At 48.5% G+C, this 26,955-nt stretch overlaps 1 protein-coding gene across 4 annotated transcripts in view; it reads right to left on the bottom strand.

Moving 5' to 3' along the window:
• The window catches only part of PLEKHB1 (pleckstrin homology domain containing B1), a 44,161-nt gene extending 34,461 nt beyond the window's left edge, over positions 1-9,700 (bottom strand). For 2 of the 4 annotated variants that reach the window (XM_025186955.2, XM_075919571.1), the window contains exons 1-4: positions 9,498-9,570; positions 8,109-8,168; positions 4,607-4,759; positions 56-158 (exon numbers count right to left, since the gene is read on the bottom strand). In XM_025186955.2, coding sequence (XP_025042740.1) covers positions 56-158; positions 4,607-4,759; positions 8,109-8,168; positions 9,498-9,555 — 374 coding nt within the window. In that variant the 5' untranslated portion in view covers positions 9,556-9,570. Of the gene's footprint in view, positions 1-55; positions 159-4,606; positions 4,760-8,108; positions 8,169-9,334; positions 9,420-9,497 lie in introns of those variants that run through there. The other 2 variants (XM_025186956.2, XM_025186959.2) reach the window with 2 other exon arrangements.
• Positions 9,701-26,955: the final 17,255 nt, after the last annotated feature.

Raw genomic sequence — 26,955 nt, 5'->3', positions numbered from 1 at the left:
CACCCTGGCCATTCTTCTGCTGGCAGTGCAAACTCCCCTCCCCCCAAATACTTACACCGCGTCGTCCTCACTTTCTGCACACAGGGTCACTTTGGAGCCATCTCGCAGCACAATTGTCATCAAGCAATCTCGGCTCCTCCCTTCTGGAGGCTGCACATCTGGAAGCCAAAGCACCAGCGCGTTGGAGTGAGTGCAAGGCTGCAGCGAGCCGCCTGACATGTGCGAGAGCACACTCGCACACACACCCATGTGCACACACCCACACAGCACCTCCTCCCCCTCAGAAGCCAGGCCCTCCGAGTCCATGGCCACAGCCCCGTGTAAGAGCCTTCCCCAGCTACACCCCACATTGTGGCCACACACCCACGACATGGCTGAGGTCCTCTGCACTATAACTTTACTGACCCTGGGGTGCCACGAGAGCCATGTGTTCCAGGGGTTCATTGACACTCCACTGTGGGTAAAATGGGCCTCACCCCGCTCTGTATTCCAACGGGTATGGGTCTGTCTTGGAGAAGGGATTCTGTAACTTTACCAGACCTCTGGTGTTAGCAGTAGGATCTGGAGCCAAGGCTGGGTGCCTACACCCTATGGCTTCGAGCCGCTGCTGGGTGCCCTTGCCCCATATCGCTGTGGAGGTCTGCAGCCAGGGCTGTCCCCTATGATGATAGAGGTGGGGCTGTCAGTTTCCCCCATGGGGATCTAGGTATCATTCCTCCCTCACCCAGCTTTTATATAGCTTGCATTTTTCCTAGAGTATAGGTAAGTAAAGAGAGAGTGAGGAGGTTATTAAAGCATTTCAATTTTTAAATAAAAAGAAGAGCTGGATTACAATAGTTTGTCTTCAAATGGAGCCAGTTCAAGAGTTTAAGGAGACTAAACTCTGGAAATTGGAAGGGTAATGGCAAAACATTGTGAGGAGATGAGAAATTATAAAGAGAAAAAAAAGTTAAAAAATACCCACTTTTTTGGTGAACTGTTATTCAACCCTCGTTTGACAGATTTTCTTCAAACTTGACAGAAACCTTCTCAAACTAAATCTGAAATTTTCAGGCCAAACTGGTTTTCTGAGCCAAAAAGTGATACGAGTGCTACAACAGGGCTTTCTACTGGAATCTACCAACAACCTGATGCAGGGAAAGGAGAGAAAAACTGTTGCCTCTCCATAATCAAAAGAGCTGCAGTGTTGTTGTTGCAATTAGAAGCCCAAGAAAGGAGCTTTGTACCACAGGAATTTCCTTTGTCTCAACTGCCTGAGGGATCCTACGACTTGCTGACTCAATACAGTTCCACTATTGAGTCATTAGAACAACAACAAAATGCCAACCAAAGAACACAGAGAGAATTACCCTCTTCCCCCAAAGAAAAAAGGGCTCGTATCCTATGCAGAGTGTGTTCCACTGCCAGGGCTTGTATACTCATCCTGTAGCACTCGTTCATATATTCAGACACATTCTCTGATTCAAGTAGCGTCTATTATAATCAAGAGCTAAGTTCCAAATAAGTTCACATCCTCGACAGAAGGAATTGGTCATTCACAAGCTCAACACCTCACTTCAAGCAATAAGCAGCCTCTAAGTTAGTCACCAAGGTAACAAGCATGCCATCCATCTCTCCAACTACCTAATCATTGTTATTCTCGCAATTCCCTAATAGAATGGTCATGTGTAAATGGGCATTTTGGAGACAGGCAGCTGCTTTCTCTGGGGCTTGTGGGTGAATTTGAGGAAAAACAAGATTCAGAACTTGGGCTTGGCGTTGCTCTCTCTGAAATGGCAGTTTGACATTTAAGGGGCTTTTGATGTTACATCTGCATAGGACTGCAAAGTTGCAGCTTTTGTCCATTAGTAGGGGGCTTTTCCCCCTTTCTCAAGAAAGGGCCTAATCAGCCCAGTCTTACCCACCACCTCGTGGATTGGACAGCATATGGGAAAGCCCATTCGTGGTTAACTGCGAAGAAGGCAGAGGTTCCAGAGATGGGAGGCATGTTTGGGAATGGAGGCAGCTCACAGCTGTTCTGGTTGGAACACTTGGTTGAGAAGCACCCAGTGAGCCCTGCTCCTGTGGAGGTGCCGGGCAGAAGTCATTCGCTAAACAAATCTGCAAAGCCTCACTAAGGGATCACCTTGCAGCCGGAGCGCACAGCACAGCTGTGGAGGTCACAACTAGGACAGGAGCCTGGTGAGCAGACAGAGCATGGAGGGAACCCGAGAACCGACACGTGAAACAGAACAAGACCACAACACTGAGCGTGAACATGAGAGATTGCGTAGTCCAGTGGGCAGAACTTTGCACTGAGAGTCCAAGCTGGGTGCTAATCCCACTTCTACCACTGACTCAATGTGATCTTGCCTCTGTGTAAGGATAAGGCCTTTTCCTGTAGCCAAGGTTTGAGCCCTTTTTCTGCAGCCATACTAGGAGAGCTGCAGTTATGTGTCAAGAAATAAAATGACACAGCCTCACGCTCCACCTAAATTACATTAAAACAAAGGCTGTTAAGAAGGCATCCTACGAGGCATAACGGGGAGGTCGAGAAAGGGCTTTCAGGTCGGCGCGGGAGCGTCCAGACTAGCGCGCTGAGCCGACAAACAGCTGATCAGCTGTTTGTCGGCTCAGCGCAGCAGCCATTTAAATTTAAATGAAGCCGTGATTATTTAAATCGCGGCTTCATTTCCCTTTGCCGATCAGACATCGATGGAGCCATGTAGTTTAGACAGACCCTTGTAGTTGTGAAATCCCTACTTCTTTACTGCTTTGTCTTTATGGTCCCTACTTTTCTATTGTTTATCTGTATGGTCTCTGTCTGGTTCTTACATTGTTTCTCTCTGTTGTTGCATAACTAATTTTGCTAGCTGTAAATCAACTATGGCAGTGGGAGATGATTGGTTAAAGAGCTGTTTTAGAATATGTTAGGACTGGTTAAGAAATTGTGTAGTAATATTCTAGTAAAATGACTGGTTAAGGTACAGCTAAGCAAGATTCACTATATAAACTGGGATCCAAAAGGAAGTTTTTTGAAACTAACTCCAGGACACAGCTCCAAGATCAGAGTTTCCAGACCCCAACACCCTGCCAATCACACCTTCCACAAGCTAGAGTTCCCCAGATGACCTGATCCTGACAGACCCTGACAGGCCATCAAGAAAAGTTCATTTTATTGAGAGGAGTGAGCATCCTATGCTTGGTGTGTGCATTCTGTTTTGGTGATTGTTAATAAATAGAGGTTAAGTAAGATATTACTGTTTAAGGCTCTTGCATTGGTAAAAGACCCCGCAATGCCAAAAAAGATTAAACCCTGAGTTTATAAGGAATTGGTGTTTGCTCTGAGTGCAGAGGGAATGGGTGGAGTAGAGCCCGGAGCCCATGGAAGGGTAAAGTTAGGTGACTTTTACCTGGAGGCCTAGGAGCTGGGAATGGGTAAATCAACTGAGTTATACCTTGAGCCCTAGGAACTAGGTAGAGGTAGGATCAGAGATGAAAGTAAGAGGGTGTACCCTGATGCGCCAGCTGAGCTGCGGCAAAAGCTGGCAGGGACCCGGGTTGCAATAGGACAGTACCTGTAAGAAATTTTAAGTTACTTTCACCACTGGGTGGGACATCCTGGAGTGTGCAGGCAACAAATTTAAGGTGACATTGGGTACCTTTGAGTGTGTGTATCAGAGAATTTTGTGCAGTTTCCTCATTTGTACAGTTTCCTATGCTCAGTTTCCTCATTTGTACAGCGAAGGATAAGGACACTTGTTTTTTTGTAAAGTGCATGTAATCAATAGATAAATGAAGCAGTAGTACTATTTGCCAAGGAGCACCAGCATGCGCAGCTCCATACCAGACAAAGTCCCTTACTTCAGGGCTATGTCTACACTCGCGGCTTCTTGCGCGAGTAATATGCAAATGAAACTAAGCGTGGAATATCGCCAAACCTCATTTGCATACCTAATGAGCCACCATTTTTTTTCAGAAGAGACTCTTGCAGAAGAAGGAGCGTCTACACTGCCCCTTCTTGCGCAAGAAAAGCCCTCTTGCACAATGCCGTTCTTCCTGAAAAGTAATAGGTGTAACGGCATTGCACAAGAGGGTTTTTCTTGCGCAGGAAGGGGCAGTGTAGATGCTCCTTCTTGCGCAAGAGCCTCTTCTGAAAAAAATGGTGGCTCATTAGGTATGCAAATGAGGCTCGGCAATATTCCACGCTTAGCCTCATTTGCATATTACTCACGCAAAAAGCCGCGAGTGTAGATATAGCCCAGGAGTGCTTCCACACGACAGACAGACAGCACAAACCAAACACTGGGAAACCCAGAGGCATGGGCGATGGGTGAAGATAGCGCTGGGGGAGTCAAGCCCCCAGCCTTGCCCCAGCCCTGCCCCTTCTGCCCAGGCCCCACCCCCACCATCATGGGGAGGTGGGGCAGCATGCAGCCCCAGTAGGCATTCTGGGGATGGAGTATGGGTGGGTGCAGGCTGACGGCTTGGGAAGGCAATGCCTTCCCCCACCTAGCTCACCCATCACTCATGCCCTGAGGACAGTTTTTCCAACATCTTAGCCTCTGCAGAAGTAAGGGCGCAGAAAGCACAAGGTGCAATCGGACCCCCTGAAGGATTTGCTCACCTCTGCATTCACGGCCAGTCTTTATATCCCGGCAGTTGAATTTAATGTGGATCCTGCCCTCCAGGTCACGCTGGGTCTCATCCTGGTAATATACAAGGCCACCGTCAAGCCATAGAACAAACCAGTTCCGTTTCCAACGTCGCAAAATGGAACCTGCAACAGCAAGGGGAAAAGGTGTCCAGGCAAAATCCAGACAGGGGTCTGCCAGCCAGATAACAGCACAGTCCTCTTGCAGGGATGCTGATGGGGCAGAGCATCTAACCTCTAGCTCTCATCCAAACACTGCCCTGTGAACGTCAAGGAGAGCTTTGCTGCCTTCACCTTGCAGCTACTGGATCCCACTCTGCCTTTAGTTGCTACATTAAAAAGCCCTTTTAGTTTTGGATCTCTTCTCCCCCATGTAGGTTCTGATGGGCCAAAGGCTTGTCTGGCTGGAGACACAAACCAGACACCAAGCTTGAGTTGCAGAGTGGGGAGCACAGGTCTTGCTTTACACCACAAAATAACAGCCCACAAGCAAAGGCCAATCTGATAAGGAGAAGCATACAGAGAGCTGTGTGGTGTGCTGCACGGCTAACGCATGCTTGGGATCTTAGCTTCTGTCTCCCACTTGGTCCTTCTGGACGATCCCAAGAGGCAACGTCGCAGTAGCAGAATAGGGACTGTGCTGCAGAGGGTATGTCTACACTGGAGCACAAGGAATCATTTCTGTCTTGAGGAGACACACCTGTGCTAGATCTGATGAAGCTAGCATGCTACAAATAGCAGCAGAGCTAAGGCAGCACAAGCAGTCGTGGTGGCGATGGGGGTGGGTGGGCTAGCTGTCCTAAGCATGTAAGAGTAGTCTCAGACAAGATCACCATTGCACAGCGCATAATGAAGACCAGCAGGACCCTACCCATGGGGCCCCTGCCTGAAGAAGCCCTGCTGCAGGACCCCAGCTGCTCTGCACCAGCCCTCGGTTAAACAATTAAATTAAATCCTTTAACCAGTTACATTTTTAACGGGTATTTACATCCCTAGTAATAATTCACTAATGTTTGATATTTAAATATGATGCACTTAAGGCAGTGGGGCTCCCCAAACCTTGTGCTGCCAAAGAGGAGCAGTGGTCGATTTGGAGCCTCCTAAAAAATCTCCCCCCGGCATGGCTCTGGGCCTGGAGGGGCTGCAGGGGGGGGGGGGGGGGAGAACAGAGCTTTTCTGCTTTGAGGGCTACAGCAGGGGCGGGGAGAAGAGAGCGCGAGGCTTTAAGGAGGAAGAGGATGGAATTGGGGCCAGGCCACAGGGGAAGGGGTAGAATAGGGTAGGGCCTGGACAATGGGCAGAAGGGTGGAACAAGGGAAGGGTTTCAGGCTCAGCCTTTCCTCTAGGGCAGAGAGATCTGCTGTAGTCCCAGCCAGGGCAAGCTCTCAGCCTCAGCTTCTCTGCCTCCCCAACAGGGGTAACAGGGAGGGTGAGAGCAGCAAAAAGGGACGGGGCTGGAAAAACCATCTCCAGCTGGAAGAGTAGACTTACTCGCAGCATCAGGTTCTGTCCCGGCTTTGCTACACAGTCCTCTAGATGGTACAACTCACTGACCTCTGTTCTGGCTCAGCTCTGCTGGCATGGCATCACGGGAGCGGAGGGAGCCAAAGCCCCATCCACTTCCTGCCCACCTGAGGAAGAAGGTAGTAGCCATGTTTCTCTGGCCCAGTGGTTCTCAAACTATTTACCACTGTATACAGCTCACAATGGGTTATGTGGGCCATATCCAATACTGCCTGCATGGCCCTGAGGATTCCACATGGGCCACAGCTGTGTGCTGATTGGGCCACAAGTAGCCCACAGGCTGCAGGTTGAGAACAACCCATAGCCCCTGTGTAGGGCTCAGTGCTGTAGATAGTTGCACAGGGAGTAAGCAGGCTCCTTATACCTTCTGTAAATAGTCAGGTTCACTAATGAGCCCTTTGGTCTTCCTCATGTCTGCTTTTACTGTAAGCTCTTTGGGGCACAGTCCTGTTCATCTTTGCTTCTGTATTTAAAGACCCCAGGGCACTTGGGGGCACTCAGAGTCTGATTCTCCACTGCTTTTCCCCTTTACAGCTGGGAAAAAATGAATGGAAGGTGCTGCCAGATCAGAAAGGCTGTTTCACACCTAGTGGTATGTGATTGCACAAAGCACAGCAGAGGTGAATCCGGCACAATATAGTTCAAATAGGGAAAGCCAAAAAGTTTTAATCTGGGCCCCTAGTGGGAGCTTTAAAAATAAAACCTGCCCCAAATCAGCAATCACAGCAAATTTGTCACATACTCAGCTATCACAGAGCAGGCTGCTAGGAGGGACAGCAAAACCTACTCTGAGGCCTGCCTGTTAACCCTTGATTCACCTGAAATGATGAATTACTTGCCCAAGGAGTCTCATTGACTAGGGTGAAGAATTCAATCACCAAATGCAAATAAGGGGACAAAATCGAGCCCAGAGATTCTTACCATGAAGTAATGTCAACAAAGCCATTAATTAGCTTGTGCTTGTGGCAGCCTTGTGCTGTTGCAGTAATTTCCAGGCCCAGAGCAATCAGAATTCGTGTGACAGGTGCAGAAGGGCACCCCAGGCATAGCCTTCATGTCACTGCTGTTCAGGAAGCATAATGCAGTCTGGGAAGTCACATGTCCAAACAGAAAGACGAGCCCAGATTTGTAAGGCCAGATGGGGCCATCTAGCTTGACTCTTGCATAACACAGACCAATTACTCTCAATAATTCATACACTGAGCCCAGTAACTTGTGATTGGACTAGAACATATATTTTAGGAGATCTCTATCAACAGAGACAGGATTGTCTGCTATCAGGTTCTTATGTACTTAGGGAAACGCTAAGATCCCAGTCCTGCACTATCCTGTGGCCAGAGAGTTACCTGGCAATGTTTAAGCGCTCAGGATCCAGGCTGTGCACATGATAAGCATATCAACCAGCAGGGCCAGCCTTAGGGCTGGGCAAACTGAGCCCATACCCAGGGCACCATAGCCAGAGGGTGAGGGACAACTGGGCATGTGTGTTGCTAGGTAAAAGGGGTTGAGGGTACTAGACAGGAAGACAGTGTGACGAGGCATGCTGGAAGTGCAGGGCCTGGGTTAAGGGTATGGGTGGGAGACAAGTGCAGGGGTTGGGATGAAGGAGGTACTGTGGAGGTTAGGGGGTAATGGAGGCACAATGAAGTTAGTAATTAAGAGAGCATGGGAGGGAGGCGCCATGTTGGGGAGCCACTGGGTGCCAGGGGAACTGGGTGGTGCTATGTCCACAGGGGTTAGGAGCATCAAAACACCAGTTCACGTAGGGCACCATCTTCCCTAAGGCTGGCCCTGTCAGCCTGCGACCCAAAGTGTGTGAAGAAAAAAGCTGTCCCCAAATCCCTCCAACAAAGAGAACACAGCCAGGAAAAGCCAGTCCAATGCAACCCTCCCCACTTGTAGAGAGACCTTTTTTTTGGCATGACATTACTAAATTACATTCTGAACTTACTTTGTCTCCAAAGCCAGCCGCTCTTCATCAGCGCCATTATTTTAAAACGCCTTACCAAACCTATCAAGGCAAGGACATCAAAAGCAGGGAGTCAAAATTAACAACCACATCAGATTCTTGTCATCCCCATTCCAATAAGCATTTTTCCCCGAAGCTGCTCATTTTAATTACGGCGTTTCCCACACACGGGTTTCTCCTATCAACTTTATTTTCAAAGTCTTTTTGGTCTTTTTAAGAGCTAATCTGGATCAGAGAGCGGCAGTATTTAATTATCTGTGTCATACGAATTGAGGAGGGGAAAAATTTCAGCTACCTTTTTTTGCACCATTAATTGTATTGGGATTTAGGGATTAGCAGCTCTCCTGTGTATGTAAATGGAGAAATCCAGAACATACCTGCAAACACAGGCAATAACTCCCAAAGGCATTGGTTATTTTCCATAGTGATTGGAGACAAGCAAACAACTGATGCAGAACAGTGAAAATTAGTTTTGACTAGAGCTTAATAAGGCATTAATGCATAAAACCCATAGAATCATAGAAGTGTAGCATTGGAAAGGACCTGGAGAGGTAATCTAATCCAGTCCCTTGCACTCATGGCAGGACTATGTAATAACTAGAGCATTCCTGACAAGTGTTTGTGTAACCTGTTCTTATAAACCTCCAGTGACAGATTCCATAACCTCTGTTGGCAGTTTGTTCTGGAGCTTAACCACCCTGCTGGCTGCAACAGGCAAACAGTGGGGGTAACAGATAGGAATATACCCGCTTCTTTGAAGCACACCACATTTTCAGTCCTTTTGGAGGGGTAAATAAGAGATTTTACTAACCACCAGTTTTCTCCACTCAAGCACATCTGAAGAAGTGGGTTTTGCCCATGAAAGCACACGATATATACGAAGAGAATATGTTATAGGTTAGTCTTTAAGGTGCCAAAGGACTATTTGTTTTTAAAAGTTGCAGACTCACACGGCTACCCCTCTGAGACTTTTTTCCATCAGTATGTAGGTATGAACATTCTCTACAGTCTGGGAGCCAAAGGAACACCCCAAGTAGTGTCACATATTTCAGTGTTTATGTACAAATACACACAGTTCATAAATCCCCCACCACAGCTATACATGCTTCCTCGTACAGCCTTACAAAACAGCCACACGCATCTCTAAATCATACCCCGCCCTGGCCAGCGCTTGGGGTTGCCTGCCTCCCTCCCTCGAGACACATCACCTGTTGACTGTCCTGGGGTGGAAACATCCCTCTGATGTGCAAATTTCACTGGACACACGTGCTGACGCCGGGCACGGGAAACTCCTGTGCACAACCCACCTGCTAACCCTCCGCCCCCACCTGCTGGTGCCAAACAAATCCCATGCCATCCGGGCACACTTACAGCCAGCATAGCAGTATGGTGCGCGCACCCTACCCCCACAGCACCCAGCTCGGCGCATCCTTTACCTGGAGATAAGCAGGACCCTGTCGCGCGCCGCCGCTAGAACCCCTGCCTCTGTGACGCGGGGGCCAGCCGGGTGACCCCCCCGAGACAGGAACGCGCACCCCGCCCCCCTCCCGGCTGGAGCTCGGCTCGCACAGCACGCTGGGAGTTGTAGTTTGCAGCCGGCGGGCTGCCTAGGCAGGGTAATCCACGCCGGAACTACAGCCCCCAGGATGCAAAGGAGGGGCAGCTCTGGTTCATTCCGACAGGCTGGTTGTTTTGCAGGCGCCGGGAGCGGGTCAGGCTGGTAGCCCTGTTCCCACAGCGGGGCTTGCTTCCCTGGCCCCCCCTCTGCGAGCGCTGCATGGGGGGCTTGCAGCGGGACAGGCCCGGGCAGGGCTGTCTAGGAGCCGTGGGGGGCATGGCCCGCAGAAGCAGCTGGAACCAGGCTCCGCCGGGACCTTCCCAGGCAGCCTGGTCTATTTTTAGTGGCGCTTCAGCTCATTAGCAGAGGCTGCGCTGGTGGCCTCGTGCGGCTCGGGAAAGACACGCGCTTGCACGCCCGCCTGCCCAGGGCTTTGGGGAGGGGAGAGCAGCCCTCAGCCCAGGGGGGGCGCTGAGCAGACAGGCGCTGCCCCAGGCAGCAGCCCATCGGGGAGAGAGCTCAGTGTGTGGGGATAATAGAATAGTGATAGAAATGTAGCCCTGTTAGTCTGGTGCAGCTGAAACAAAAAACAGGACAATGTAGCACTTTAAAGACTAACAAGATGGTTTATTAGGTGATGAGCTTTCGTGGGCCAGACCCACTTCCTCAGATCAAATAGTGGAAGAAAATTGTCACAACCATATATACCAAAGGGTACAATTAACAAAAATGAACACATATGAAAAGGACAAATCAAATTTCAGAACAGAAGGGGGATGGGGGGGAAGAGGGGGAGGTAAATGTCTGTGAGCTAATGATATTAGAGGTGATAATTGGGGAAGCTATCTTTGTAATGGGTAAGATAATTAGCGTCTTTATTCAAATTTGCATGTAAAGTGTCGAATTTAAGCATGAATGACAGTTCAGAGGATTCTCTTTGAAGTGGGGATAATAGGTCAGTGACAGCCACTAGCGGCCAGGCCCCCATGCCACTAGGATGGACAGGAGACAGACAGGCACAGCATGCTCAGGCCTGGGCAGGCTTGTTTCCCACAATACTGTATATCTCCTGGTGCTTTGTCCAATTTGGCTTTGAAAGTCCTGAGATATGGGGTGTCCACCGCTTCCCTGAGACGATATCATGCCGCCAAGTAGAATTGTAAAAAAACAAACAAACAAAAATTAAAACAGTAAGGCTGTGTGTACACTGCAGGCTTTTTGTGTTCTTGCGTCAAAACTGGCAGAGCGTCTACACTGCACACACATTCTTGTGCAAGTAAATTTACAGTACAGCATCGGAACAGAGGGCTTCTTGCACCAGAGTTATTCCTTACCCCACGAGGAATAAGCCCTCTTGCGCAAGAAGGCAGTGTGGACGGGCAGCAGGGCTTTCTTGCACAAGAAACCCCTGTGGCTAAAACGGCCAACAGAGCTTTCTTGCACAAGAGAGCATCCACACTGCCATGGACGCTCTTGTGCAAAAGCACATCTCTTGCGCAAAAGCACATGGCAGTGTGGACGTGCTCTTGTTCAAGACCTTTTGCACAAGTGCTCTTGTGCAAGACCTTTTGCACAAGAACTCTTGTGCAAAACCGTTCTTGCGCAAAAAGCGTGCAGTGTAGATGTAGCCTTACCATGTAATCGACTGAAATTCAATCAGTTACATGGTTAAACGCTTCTGTGAGCTTAACCCTCTGGGCTCCCAGAGGCCGCTGGCACTGCTGGCCCTGCATGTGGTGCCTCTAGACCCGCAGGCTCCCCAGGGTGGCCAGGAGTTTAACTAGTGGCTCATTGGTTAACCAGTTAAACTCTTATCATCAAGCAGAACAGGTTGAGGGAACTTGGGAGGAAATCCCTAGCTGGCAGTGGTGATGTGGGGCAGGCTTAAGGATAAGAACTGTCATGTGGGATCAGGCCAGTCCACACTGGGTCCATCTAGCCTAGTAGTTTTGACTTTTGACAATGGCCAATGCCAGGTGTCCCAGAGGGAATGAACAGAAAAGGGAATCATCAAGTGATTCATCCACTGTCACCTGTTCCCAGCTTCAGGCAGACAGAGGCTAATAGACTGACCTCCCCTCCATGAATTTATCTAGATCTTTTTTAAACCATGTTGTGCTCTTGGCCATCACAACACTGTTCTCAGCATGCACTGTGCTGAGTTATGGCCGCCTACTGAGTCTGTATGGTATGTGCACTGTGTGCACATATTGCATCCTGTGACTGGGGGGCTTAGAAAGAGCCTGTCCTTCAGGTTAAGAAGCAACCTGTCTGCTAATAAAGGCTGAGCCCTACCCTAGGATCTCAAGTTACTGCTCTCTCCGATAGCTTTGAGCTCTAAAGTGCAAATACAATATCTAGCAACCAAGTGCAGCGCTGCAATGAGCATTTCTGTAGCCCCTCCCATGAACATCACAGACTTTGACTTCTTCAGCCTCATCATATCCCTACCGGATCAGGGAAGTGTGAGTGACATGCCCCATCCTATGCAAGAAGTCAGTGTCAGAGCTGGGAACAGAACTTAGGTCTTCTGATGCCTAGTTTTCTGGTCTGCAACATCCCATTTCCTTCCATTAAGCAGCCTTCTGAACGGATGCTGTTTTATTTACTCTGCCTTTGGGCTGTGTTGCTAAGAAGAAGGAACTGTCCTTCTGTTTGGGAGAAACCTGGGGAAAGCCTCTTCGTAATGTTGAGCCAACAGCTCATGATGCGGGCACCCTTGTGGATCCCACGAAGAAGCATACAGTGTTGCCAGACTCCTGTGGTCAGGAACAGCTGCTGGGATTGCTGAGTCACGGCAGCCAGACTGAAGAAAGACCAGGAAAACAAAGATATGCAAGCACTGGAGCTAAAAGGAAAATACAGGTTGAACCTCTGTGGTCCAGGACTCTCTGGTCTCCTGAAGGACCATGGATGTTGCAGGACTAGAGAGCCCCAGCAGCAGAGGTTGCTGGTGGCTAAGAGCAGAGCCTGCGTCAGCAGATCCCCTGGGACACCAGAGCTTGCAGCTGGCGGGGCAGGGAAGCGGGGAGGGACGGAAGGGAGTGGGAGGAACTCAAGGAGCAGTATATGTAAACAAGCTCTGGCGGGGTCACTGCGGCCTCCAGCGGGGAGTTGGGGGCCCCCATGAGTTCTAGCAGGGCTGCCGCGAGCTCCAGCAGGGCGGTGGGGCTGCTGCGAGTTCTGGTGGGTTGGCAGGGCTGCTGCAGTTCACGGGACAGGGAGGTAGGGGAGAGGAGCCCAGCAGGGAGGCTAGCACCCTCCTCTCCCAGACCTCCCTTGGCCCGGCAAACTCCCTTGTCCGGGACTGGTCAGGTCCCAAGGATGCTGGACCAGAGAGGTCCAACTTGTACTGCATTATTACAAAGAGGGGCCTGTTTTGAAGCTACCTACCAGGCATGACCCCTTGCCCAACTAAGTGCGGAGGGCACCCCTTTGAGGGACAAGAGTATGGGGAAAGAGTTGGGGAGCCAGTGAAAGGCCATTCCAGGCAGCAGGAGCAACTGAGGGAGGAAATGCACAAAGCAAGTCTAGATCAGGTGAAGGGATCAGTGGAGAGGCCAGCTGTAGGCAAATAGAGAGCAAGAAGGTGGTTTAAAAACTACATAAGGTATTAATAACAAGGAGAGTAGACCATAAGCTCTTTGGAGCAGGGACACTCTCATATATTCATAAGGTTCCTAGGACAATGGGCCCCTACTTGGAACCTCTAACCTGCTGTACTATTAATAATAAAAAAAATTCGGCTACGTCTACACTGCAGGCTTTTTGCGCAAGAACACGTGTTCTTGCGCAAAAACTTGCAGAGCATCTATACTGCACACGCGTTCTTGTGCAAGTACATTTACAGTAAAGCGTTGTAAAACAGGGCTTCTTGAGCAAGAGTTATTCCTCTCCCCATGAGGAATAAGCCCTCTTGTGCAAGAGCTCTTCCACAAGAAGGCAGTGTAGACAGGCAACAAGGGTTTCTTGCGCAAGAAAGCCCTATGGCTAAAATGGCCATCAGAGCTTTCTTGCGCAAGAGAGCATCCACAATGCCATGGTGTCAGCTGATGGTCAGGGCAGTGTGTGCGTGTGTGTTATACCCAAGACTTCAACTGCTAAGACTGACACGTCGCAGTGGGCAGCCTAGGAGGCTGGAGGGTGCCCCGAAAAGAAAAGTTTAACGTCTGTGACTTTACTGCTAGGACCGGGGTCCCATCGCAGAGGGCAGCCAACAGGCTTTCAGATACCCCGAATTTATAGGAAGAGCTTATTACACCTCAGATTTTTACTGCTAGGATACACGATCCCTTCGCAGCGGGCAATCTAGGGAAGACTGAGAGATGCCCCAACGGATCTGTCACCTGGGAGTGACACGATCCAAAACGCCCAAGCTCTTCCTATACCTGTCCCTTATGACCGGCTGGAGTTCTTTTTAAAATTGTGCTTGGTTCTGTTACAGCAACTGAAGGAGTCAGGTTAAAGCTTAAACAGTTACTATTTTATTGTTACAGGGTAAACTTAGCTGTTAAATGCTACTACTGTGTTACAGATAACACAGCCACTACAAAGGACAGGACAGAAATTACACTAATAAGTTACTTACAGGTACCATGAAACCCTTTTGGTTCTCTGAGCTCTTATTAAATGCATGCAAAATAGACACCTAGCAGGTATATATTCTCAACCCTGCATTCCAGACTTGGCGTGGCCAGCGTCTTTCTCTCAATCCCTCGGGAAGAAGTAGGGCGAGGTTGGGCGTCCCACAGACCTCAGAAGACAATCAATACCTGCCAGCAGGTGTAGATTGGAGCTCAATGGGGTGGGCTACTAAACCCCTCTATATACCCCTTGGGTCATGTAGGCTTCTTCCTGGTCTCAAGTGGCCAATTAGGAAAAATGGCTTTGAATGCCAAGTTTCCCACGAAGGGTGCAAAGCATAATTCACACTTGGGAAAATGCAGACAATGGGCACCTCTGGTATGTGATGGGCGAAGATTCCTCTCCTGGGACAGTGCAGACGTGTCAATTACTGGTACTAGCCATCAGGACAGCGGGAGGCCCCGGGTCGTCAGCTAGCCCATTTACTGTCTGGTTTCTGTTTATGGTAGAGTCAGGGACAGGCAGCACACCTGCATTCCCAGGGCATCAAATGCTGACTGTCTTTCTCTTGCTCTCTGGGGGGGGGGGGGCAGAAACCAAGATGGGGTTCATGTCAGGCTACACATGGACACTCTTGCGCAAAAGCACATGGCAGAGTGGATGCTCTCTTGTGGAAAATCTTTTGCACAAGAACTCTTGCACAAACCAGTTCTTGCGCAAGAAGCCTGCAGTGTAGACGTAGCCTTCGTGTTTATTACAGCAGCACCTAGAGCCATAGTGTCCAACCAGTTCTGAAGCAGTAATGAACTAATCACATTCAACCAGCTAAATAGCCACATGTGGCTAGTGGCTAGCATATTGGACACCACAAGCCCAGAGTCACTAACAAAAATTAGGGTCAAAATTGGGGCTCCATTGTATAGGAGTTGTTTGCAGACAGTGAGAGACAGCCATGACCCTGAAGAGCTTACAGTCTAAATAGAGCAGCAAGACAAAGGACAGGAGGAAAAACAGAGGTACAGCGAATGGCCCAAGGTCACCCAGCAGGACAGTGGCAGAACTGGTAATAGCACCGCTCAAACACACTGCCTTGATTTTTGAACTGGTTACTGAAATGAATGGGGAACCAGTGGAAAAGCAGGATTCTGTTTATTTCTGATGTGCATAAAAGGGGCCATTTTCCTCTGGCGATTCGGTCTGTTTCCAAACTGTCCTCCCATCTCAGATCAGCTCAAGGAGATTAAGATGTGTCCTCTGGCAGAGATGCACCCATATCCAAGGATTTGTCAAAAAGGCTCATGCTGCACGGTCCCATTCATTCTCACATTCCACATCACATAAAGCCGCCTGTGCAATAAGCAAGACTAGCAGTGGGACAGTACTGTGGAGAGAAGCAGATAAAGGCCTGACTTGTGCTCATGTGTATAACAAGCAATCCTAGATCACCACTCATGATACAGGGCCAAGTTTCACCACCTGACAGATTCCTCTGATCTGGTTCATCACCCACAGCTGGACAAGTCTTGATCAATCAGATGTCTCCTGCTGTTACCTGCTGGGTGACTATCTCTGAGGTCTGATCAAGCAATTCTTGTTCCTGTGACTAGTGCCTTTGATATCACAGGGAATGAGCCCAGGAGTAAGGAGTATCCACGAGAGGAAGAACTGGTGCGGCTTGGGTTTTATAAAAGGTGAAGTGAAATGTTCATTTTTCATCTTAAGTAGAAAAAAAAAGAAATGAATTTAACAGGTGCTCAGAAGGACACTCCATAAGTCCTAGTTACTTTCACATCACAGGTCTCAAGGAGTAGCACAAAGTGTGTGATGTTTGGTCAGGGGAAAGTTTTAATACGAATCATACTTTCTTTTAATTGGATTGGAATATGACACAGTCACACACACGCACACAAGATGCAGGATAAATCTTGTTTGGGCTGGTACATGCCTAGATGGAATTTGGGTGGGGGGGGACTTCCATTGTGAAGGGCTAGCAAAACTCTACTGCAGGGATGGGAAAAGAGCCTCCGCAGGTGGGATTTGGCGTGCCAAGCGGGTTGATCTGGCCCATAGAGGTCCTGCCGCTCTCCCGCCCCCAGGCCAATCAGGATCTAAAGATTGGAGAGCACGTGGTGCTTAGAGTCAACCCTGGTAGTTGACTCTCAGCTCTGTGCACTGGGGGGCAGGGAATGAGAGACTTCATGTCCCCCCTCCCCCCGCCCCAGACCAATCAGAGCCTGGGGGAGGGGAGGGGCACACAAAGTCTCCTCCCCCACTGCAAGGGGCTTGGCACTTAGCGTCAACCACCAGCTGCTGCTCAGCTAGCAGGTGACTCTAAGTACGGTGCTCCCTTGCAGGGTGGGGGCAAACTTCATGTGCTCCCCACTCCCCAGGCCCTGATGGACCTGGGGGCAGCAGGGGGGAGCACATGAAGTCTCCTCCCACCACCAGGGTCCAGGTACCTAGAGGGAACTGCCAGCTATTCAGAACAGCTCTCGGTTCTCTCTGGGGTGAAGGGGCAAAGACTTCACAGCTCCTACCACCCCCAGGCCAATCAGGGTCTGTGGGCAGAGAAGTACTGAAGTGTCCTGACCCTGTCCCTTCTGGGGTGGCTCCAGGGCCACTTCAAAATTTCTAAATTGGTCCCCAGTCAAAAATTATTGCCCACCCCTGCTCTACTGAGCATGTGCAAACTGATTTTTTCTATTGTCTTCTTTTTCAGGCAAGTTGGTCAGATTTGAGTGTTTTTTCACAGGAATGACACTGTATCCCTTGCACAAAGGCTGTCCCTTGCCAGCTTTCAAACCCTGGCTCCAAAGCATGCGTGTAGTAGAATTTCTCAAAGAAAAAAACCATCAGAATTATTTAATCTGGGCAAAACATCACATAACCTAGTTCTGAGAAATAACTACCCAATGGGGAACTGAAATTTCCTCCCAAAAATTCAGCCTGAGGCAGACACCTGTCATGTAAAGTTTTAGCCCAAGGCAGACACCTGTCATGTAAAATTTCAGCCCAAACAGTTGAACTTTGGCAAGACAACCTGAATGATAAGTGCTGCCACCAATCCCACCCTGTAAATAGATATGGGATTATATTTGCATCATACCTTTTGATTTGTGTATAAGATCAAAAATGGGAAAATGATTAAAAACATATCTCTGTCTCTAAAATTATTTTATTTTTTTCCTTTGGGGAAAAATAACAAGTATTTCAGTTCACTTTCATGAATCTCAAGGACCCTGCTTTAGTCCAAATAGGGAAACATTTTAGTGGATTTTATAATAGACTTGCTGCTTTACCTGGTGTTGCCCAGTTTCTGTCCACATTTCTGTTTTCTCTCTTTTCTGTAACATTTATTGAGAAGCAATCCTATGCCAGGTTCATGCTATTTTTCTGGTTCATCTTGGTTCAGTCTCTTTCAACAATCACTCAGTTATGTTAATTTTGAGGACTGTATTTGCTTTGGTAGTCTGTCTCTTTTCTGATTGGTTTTGTGAGAAGCAATCCTATTCCAGGCACATCCCATTTTCCTGTCATAACCACATGCTTACGTTGATTTAAGTTATGTTCAGAGGAAGCTGTATACCAAATTTGGTGGTCCTAGCTCTTACTATTTAGGAGTTCTTGATCAAACAGATGGACATACAGACAAACTCTCTAAAATATGTAATAGATTAATTAATGCATTTTTAAAGCCAGGGACCACGATTCTGATAATCTAGTCTGACCTCCTGCTGTGTAATTTCACCTTGTGATTCCTACAATGAACCTGTAATTTGAGATTGAGTTAGAGCATCTCTTTTAGAAAGACATTCAGGTTGTGTATAAACTTCCATATTATTTCTTTTGGTTTGTCTCCTGATCTGAGGGGAGGGATAGCTCAGTGGTTTGAGCATTGGCCTGCTAAACCCAGGGTTGTGAGTTCAATCCTTACAAAGGCCATTTGGGGCAAAAATTTATCAGGGATGGTACTTGGTCCTGCTGTAAAGGCAGGTGACTAGACTCAATGACCTAGGTTCTAGGAGATAGGCAGGGGACTAGACTCAATGTCCCTTCCAGTTCTAGGAGATAGGCAATCTCCATTAATTTTAATTTAATTTTTTCTCCCGTCACTTAAGTTTGTGATGATCTCTATAGCTCGCTCATTGCTGTATGTCTTGTTAAGGCAGTCAAGTCCAATTCATGCCAGTCACACCTTAATACCACCCCACATCGTGTTGTGTTCTTTCTGCACTTGTGCATGCCTATATGTCTCTTCTAATGGCCAAGAAACATAGATTTCACATCAAACTCCATTGATTCCAAGGGCACTTAAGTAAATGCTTAAAGCTCTGTTCAGAAAGGCATTTAAGCATGTGCCTAATTTTAAGCATGTGAATAGTCTCATTGACTTCAGTAGGACAATTGAAGGGCTTTAAGTTAGGCATGTGCTTGAGTACCTTACTGGTTGTGATCAGGTGGACAAGGTCCAGGGGTCCCATGCTGGAGGCTTCAGTGTCCTGTCACACTCATCCCAAAAAGGAGCAGTAAAGAGGTCCTCCAAGTGGGCTAGAGTGGCTTCAGCAGAAGCAGCCAATGAGAAAGGCTGCAGGAAGCAGCCAAACAGGGCCCAGCAGGCCCCTATAAAAGGCACTGCAGGGCAGTTGTATGAGTTTAGCCTGCTTGTAGGGAGTGGAGGAGTAAGCGGTGTGCCTATCTGCCTGCAAGGGCTAAGGTAGATAGCTGTTGAGTTAGGGACTAAGGAAGCAAGGGAATAGTTTTTGGCTGGCTGCCGGGACTCAGTTAAGATGGGCTACAGGGAAGTGGCCTGGGGAAATGCATTTAGTTAAAGGATGTGGCATGGGACTGCTAATGAGAGGATCCCTGGGCTGGGACCCCGAGTAGTGTGTGGCTCTGGTTCTGCACAGCCATTGGGGAAGTGGCTGTGTCCTGAGAGAGGACCAGAAAAGGGCCTGTACCTGGGCCTGTTACCCTCCTGGAAGGGGGCTGAACTGAGACCTATGCAGCTGGAGAACTGGGGTCAGAGGACTAAAGAGTAGGCAAAACCTAGGAGGAAATATCCTACAGGGTGCTGCTCTGCCCTAGGAACCTTGCACGTTAGCTGGCTGGGTTGGGTGTTGAGAGAGGCCCTTTTGATCAGACTGGGACTGGAGCTGGGCAAAACTACAGAGATGTTGCCATTGGAGGGGTACCATGATGGGCTCTGTTAGGCTGCGAAGGGACTGAGCCCAGGGAGAGCTACAGGACACACTCCTAATTGGACAGTGTATCCCAGAAGGGGGTTGTTTGCACACTGATTGCAGGTGGCTTGGCCGGAGGATGGAGTCACCAAAGACCTGCCTGGCAAGCACCATGCTCGATGGGGCCCTGAGAGGTGAGACACTGAGAGAACTTCAGGCACGTGCAAATTTGATCCAGGAGCGCTTGTGAGTGGCGGTGCCACCCTATTACACTGGCCCTGAGTGAATTGCTTACAGACTTGATGTCCAGTATGTGCTTCAGGACCTGCTCCTGCTCCCACTAGGGTCAGAGGCAAAGCTCTCGGTGACTTGAATGAAGCAAATCCTGGGTGCTTTGCTGACTCATGCTGAATAACCCAACTCCCTCGGAAGTTTACTGATTCAGCTCCTGAACTTTTGTATCTCTCCTGGTGTTTGGGAAAAGCTTCTGCTGTGACAAGCTCTTATAGCTTTGCCTTATCAGAGCCCTTCTCACTCCATGAGCTAGCAGGGATTGCATGTCCTCACCAGCCTGCAAAACATTCATGGTTCTGCCTCCCAAGATATCCAGAAACAGACAGGCTGTGCACCCCATACTCCAGGGCTGCATCTAGTGACGTGAATTGTCCATCCTTCCCAAACTGGGAAACATTCCACTGGAACAACATTTCTACAGAGTGGATGTACATCTCCACGTTGCAAATAGATACACTTCCCCCCACCCATCCCCTGCTGAAGCAGATCATTAGATGCTCAAAGAAAGAGAGAAAATGGGAGAGATCTATTATAGAGTGGCAATGGGATTTTTTTTTAAATTCCTTATGTAGAAAAATCAGTGGCACACCCTTACCTCAGAAAGGGTGTGAGCCTCAGGCAGATGGGTAGAGGTTGAGAGAAAAGGTAGGGTCCAAGTCTCCACTATGTTCTACCTTGAGGCCATTATTTACACCTATGCCAAGTGGGCATGAGATGTCACCAACTCAGAATGCTCTCCTCAGCTGTGCAAAGTTCTAGGCCAGTTTCCACTCACACCAGTGCAACTCCCTTAACTTTAGTGTAGTTCCTCCTGATTTACACCAGTGTAAGTGTCACGACAACAAAGCCTACAAAGTTTAGATCATATGCCTGAAAAACAAAAGAATGGTTTCCTGTAAATAAAATCTTAGGGCACAGTTGTAGTTTCCTGTTGAAGGTTCCTGAGGAGCCCAGTGGACTGTGAATTTCTGAGACTGCTTGAATAACGGCCAATCCAGGGTGTGGATTTTTTCACATTGTTGAGCAACATAGTTATATCAAAGTGAATTTACAGTATAGACCTGGCTCATGTGCAGAGTTGGGCAGCTCGCAGTATGAGCTGTATGAATTCTACTATGCATTAGCATGCTGTGTGGTAACTCCCATGTGGAGACACCACAGATACATACTAAAAGGTAGCTAGTTCACATTAACTTAGTCCTGTGTAGGGATCATAGAATACTAAGACTGGAAGGGACCTCGAGAGGTCATCAAGTCCAGTCCCCTGCTCTCATGGAAGGACCAAATACTGTCTAGAGTAGATCATCCCTGACAAACATTTATCTAACCTACTCTTAAATATCTCCAGAGATGGAGATTCCACAACCTCCCTGGGCAATTCATTCCAGTGTTTGACCACCCTGACAGTTAAGAACTTTTTCCTAATGTCCAACCTAAACTTCCCCCGCTGCAGTCTAAGCCCATTGCTTCTTGTTCTATCCTCAGAGGGTAAGATGAACAAGTTTTCTCCCTCTTCCTTATGACACCCTTTTAGATACCTGAAAACTGCTATCATGTCCCCTCTCAATCTTCTCTTTTCTAAACTAAACAAACCCAATTCTTTCAGCCTTCCTTCATAGGTCATGTTCCCTAGACCTTTAATCATTCTTGTTGCTCTTCTCTGGACCCTCTCCAATTTCTCCATATCTTTCTTGAAATGCGGTGCCCAGAACTGGACACAATACTCCAACTGAGGCCTAACTAGCACAGAGTAGAGCGGAAGAATGACTTCTCATGTCTTGCTCACAACACACCTGTTAATGCATCCCAGAATCATGTTTGCTTTTTTTGCAAACATGTGAATGGTTAATTGCTTAATCGGTGAGCATCACCTTTACCGAGTGATGCTTACCGGTTATGGTTAACTGGTGGGGGCTAGAGTAGCCTTGCCCATCGGTGCAGTTAATCCTCCTCCTGGTGGAGGGGCCGTTCCAGCCCAGCTGCAGCGGGCAGGAGGCTGCTCTGATTAACTAATTTAAATGGATTTTACATCCTTAGTCCTGTATAAAGAGGACAATGTTAATGCAAACTTAGGACCTTTTTAGTTCACACCCACACACTGAAGTTACAGCACAGCATGCTTGTGTGCTCTGCAATTTAAACCCCTGGCCCTTGGGGACTGTGTAGCAAAGCCCCTCTGTTTGCCCAGCTGTGAAATGTGGGTTGATTTTACAACTGACCCCCCCTGACTAGCGTAGTTATACCAGACTGTCCTCCTTCCCATGTAGACAGTGTTGTGTTGATAGGAGGGCTTTTTCTGTCAACCCAGTCTACCTCTGTTTGGAGAAGAGGATTAACTACACCGATGGGCAAGGCTCTTCCATTGGTGATGTAGTGTTTTCACAGAGGCTACGTCTACACTGGCCCCTTTTCCGGAAGGGGCATGTAAATTTCACCAGTCGTCGTAGGGAAATCCGCGGGGGATTTAAATATCCCCCGCGGCATTTAAATAAAAATGTCCGCCGCTTTTTTCCGGCTTTTAAAAAAGCCGGAAAAGAGCGTCTACACTGGCCCCGATCCTCCGGAAAAAGTGCCCTTTTCCGGAGGGTCTTATTCCTACTTTGAAGTAGGAATAAGACCCTCCGGAAAAGGGCACTTTTTCCGGAGGATCGGGGCCAGTGTAGACGCTCTTTTCCGGCTTTTTTAAAAGCCGGAAAAAAGCGGCGGACATTTTTATTTAAATGCCGCGGGGGATATTTAAATCCCCCGCGGATTTCCCTACGACGACTGGTGAAATTTACATGCCCCTTCCGGAAAAGGGGCCAGTGTAGACGTAGCCAGAATGTTTTCACACTGAACAGTTTAAAGGGCAGCAGAGGCACCAGGGCAGTAAATTGGAAGTGTGGCCATGGCATGCGCAGTGGGAGAGAGCTGTCCCAGTGCTGTGTGTGAGCCACCTTTCCAAGAGGAGTGGCTAAGAGCATGACTCCCAGTGCTGGAGCCTGGTTCACACTGGTGCTTTCCAGCGCTGTAAACTTGCTGCGTTTCACGCTGCTGAGCCACAAAGTTCCAGCGCTATAAAGTGCCAATGTAGACTTGGCCCAAGACAATGGGCTGCTTGGCAAGGCTTGAGTTGCAACTAACCCAAGTTGACTAGGGCTCTTTTGGGGACTAATTTCAGATGCAGGGACCAGGGGATCAATTGGTTGGAGTGGTGGGTGTCTGTGTATGAGAAAAGCGGTCATGAGTCTGCCCTGAGAGGAGTAGTGACAATGCACCTTGGGACATAGGGCTGCCCAGAAAGGCAGGCTTGGAAACTGGGAGCTAGGAAACTACTTGCTGTTTGTTCCTACTGTGTTCAGGGAAACAGGACTTTGTACATGCTTTGTAAATAAAGGGTATTGCACCAAAGACTGTATCGCCCTCTATCATCAATTTCTTCTGCTAAGAGAAACAGTCAGACCAAGGACCAAATATGTCAAACTATTTGAATCCAAGAGGGGGGAAGCATATCTGCTCCCCCAGTATTGAACATGCCCATGTGCATGCAAATTGTCTCATGCACAGACAATTTTAGAGACAATACAAAGCTTTTCGGAGCTGTCTTTTCATTGCACCAGAGGCCAGAATGCTTTTTTCACATTGTGCACTTCCTATACAGGAAATAATCTAGCCCAAGACAATTTAGCAAGGGAAATCCCCAGAGGCTGGCTGGTTTTACGGGGCTTAAAATATAAGTCTGGTTATTTATAGTCAAAGGCTGTGTTGATGATAATAATAAAGATGTTTAATAAGCATTTGTCAGCCCTAAATCCAAAAGTCCTATATTCTAGGCAGGTTTTTTCAATATAAAGCTCTTCCTCCCCTCCCTTTCCTCTAGCGCTGGGTTTACAGAGTTGAACATCAGAAGGAATTATGTTAATCTGGCTGCTTGCAGGTTGATTACAAAGGGGCTAAATTGTGATTCTGCATCAGGTCTTTGCTCAGCATTCTCTCCCGGCCCCACACACATGCACGCAGTGATAATCAGACATCAAAACAATCAAGTTATGCTAAGCCTTTTAGAAAGATGTGTGTTTGGAAATCAGGCCTCAGGGTTGGGCCAGATGCTTTGTTCTCCAATGAATTAATAACGAGATTCCCTTTGGAAGGGAAATAATTTGGCTGAAGTTTTGATTTTGCTCCAGGCTATCTACTAGTATGAGTTTGAACCTCAGTAGGTAGATGTATTCCACAGTTTGGGATAATAGTTCCCAAAGTATTTTTTTCTCCCTCATATTGTGAGCTCTGCCGAAGGACTGGAATAATTTGTCTCCTTGACAGCGAAAGGACATGCTGCTGAATGAAATAAATAGATGCTCTATTTAAAATGGCAGCAGATTTTCATGGTGCTGAAAATCTGTAGCATTGCACTAATGCGTTCTGGTTGGCTGCTGTCCCCAGTTGGCAGGGAGATAGGACATAGAGTTTATTCCGAAGAGTGGCGGCAGGGAAGGGGGGGAGGGGAAACAGCAGGAAGAACAGAAATCTAACCCAGGGGGGAACAAAAACCAATGTACTCTGTGTTTGTTCTAGGTTGGAGCAAATGTAGGACACAGTGTATTTAAAACTCCAAGTGATCAGACGAGAAAGGCCATTAAATATTGCTGTATTGTCCTGTTTTCATGTAATAAAAAATGAACGAAGCTGGCCCGATATTTTAAGGGCCTAAGTTTTAACTGCTTTTAATTGTGGAGGTACAAATGGTAGATTTTAGATGCTGGCTGTCTGATTCTAACATCTGCATTGTGGTATCGTCAGAACTCACCCTCCTGTTTACTATATTCTTAGAAACAGGCTTGGGGGTGGGGCAGGAGGTGACTGGTGTAAGGAAGTCCCCAGGAGGAGTCTGAGGCTAAAAGCTCATTGTGCTTTGATAGGTGAGTAAATAGGGGGGCGAGAGGTCAGGGGCTTCACTCATGAATGACACTGAGGCCCTTTAAGGTGCTCTGAGAGAAGATGCCAAATATTCATGCGTATTATTCCCACTGTGCACAAGCTGTGTGGCAGACTGCACTGAAAACACAGGAGGGTACCATGCTGAAAACACAGCAGCACGGTAGAATCTTGTTGCCCTTCTGTTTGCCTAGAGAGGACAAGCCCACCCATGGTCATCCCACCCAAAGAAAACCCTAAGAGAGGCAGTAGTAGAGCCAAGCCCCAGACACCTGTGAGGTGTATTTTCATGCTCTCTAAGGGGTCAGGCTGGTGTTCCTTTGTGATGGGCAAAAACTAGCGAGGCCAGAATAAAGGTGGGAGGAGCTAATGGAGGATGCCGCATGAAATTAGCATCAGTCCTTTGTGCGAGAGGTCAAAGAGGATTAGAAAGAACAATGCTCCCTGCAGATGACTGCTAATGAAGACCCCTGCACTCTTCATCATCATTGTCGTAAGCTGAACAACATCATGTTTCGTAGGTTGGGTTTTCACCCCACGAGGGTCTTGAGACAGAGTCTGTGTAGCCCAATCAATGGAGTCCTGGAGTAGGGTTTCAAAGGCCTGGATTCTGTGCCCAGCTGTCAGTGATTTGCCATGTGACCTTGGACCTCCTAAACCTGCATTTAGTTTGTAAGCTCTTTGGGGTGTGGACTTTTTCCAGCGTGTTCCTGATCTGGGTTTTGCAGAAAAGGACCTGGGGATTACAGTGGATGAGAAGTAGGCTATGAGTCAGCAGAGTGCCCTTGTAGCCAAGAAGGCTAACAGCATATTGGGGAGCATTACTAGGAGCACTGCCAGAAAATCTAGAGAAGTGATTATTTCCCTTCATTCGGCACTGGTGAGACCACATCTCATAGAATCCTAGGGCTGGAAGAGACCTCAGGAGGTCATTGAGTCCAGCCCCCTGCCCAAAGCAGGACCAATCCCAACTAAATCATCCCAGCCAGGGCTTTGTCAAGCCGAGACTTAAACACCTCTAGGGATGGAGATTTCACCACCTTCCTAAGTAACCCATTTCAGTACTTTACCACTCTCCTAGTTTTTCCTAATATCCAACCTAGACCTCCCCCACTGTAACTTGAGACCATTGCTCCTTGTTCTGCCGTCCATCACTACTGAGAACAGCCTCTCTCCATCCTCTTTGGAACCCCCCTTCAGGAAGTTGAAGGCTGCTATCAAATCCCCCCTCACTCTTCGCTTCTGCAGACTAAATAAGCCCAAATCCTTCAGCTTCTCCTCATAGATCATGTGCTCCAGCCCCCTAATCATTTTGGTTGCCCTCCACTGGACCCTCTCCAATGCGTTCACATCCTTTCTATAGTGGGGGACCCAGAAGTGGACGCAATACTCCAGATGTGACCTCACCAGAGCCAAATAAAGGGGAATAATCACTTCTCTAGACCTGCTGGCAATGCTCCTCCTAATGCAATCTAATATTCCATTCACCTTCTTGGGCTACAAGGACACACTGTTGACTCATATCCAGCTTCTCGTCCACTGTAATCCCCAGGTCCTTTTCTGCCGAACTGCTACTTAGCCATTCGGTCTCCAGCCTGTAACAATGCTTGGGATTCTTCCATTCCAAGTGTAGGACTCTACACTTGTCCTTGTTGAACCTAATCTGATTTCTTTTGACCCAATCCTCTAATCTGTCTAGGTCACTCTGGAATATTGTGCCATTACATCAAGGATGTGGATGGTTTGGGGAAAGTCCAGTGGAGGGCAACAAAAATGATTAGGGGATTGGAGCACACGACTTATAAGAAGAGGCCAAGGGATTTGGATTTATGTATTCTACGGAAGAGAAGAGTGAGGGGGGATTTGATAGCAGCCTTCAACTATCTGAAGAGGGGTTCCAAAGAGGATACAGAGACACTGTTCCCCGTCTCTTCCCCTTCCCCAGCTGCTGGGGAGGGTCAAAGATCGCTCCAGCCCCGGATCTCAGGCCCCCCCAGCTGCTGGGGGGAGGCAGGCTGTGTTGGTGCCAGGCCCCTCCCGGTGACCAGGGGGAGAGCTGGGCGTGGCCTCGGCCCAGCCCCTGCCAAGCCCATTCCAGCAGCTTTGGGGAGAGCCAGACCTGGTGTGGCCTCAGTCTGGCCCCCCTCCTGGTGGTCAGGGGAAGAGCGGGGCCTGACTCAGACTCAGCCAACCCCCCCCCCAGCAGATGGAGGGAGCAAAAGGCCAGGGGGGTCTCAAGAGCCAGGGCTGGGGTGGCCTCTGACCATACCCAGCAGCTGAGGGAGGGGAAGAGCTGGGC

Source organism: Pelodiscus sinensis, chromosome 1 (genome assembly GCF_049634645.1).
Source record: "Pelodiscus sinensis isolate JC-2024 chromosome 1, ASM4963464v1, whole genome shotgun sequence".
Classification (NCBI taxonomy): Eukaryota; Metazoa; Chordata; order Testudines; family Trionychidae; genus Pelodiscus; species Pelodiscus sinensis.
Note: the sequence above shows the minus strand (reverse complement) of the source record. Positions and strands in the feature narration are given on the sequence as shown.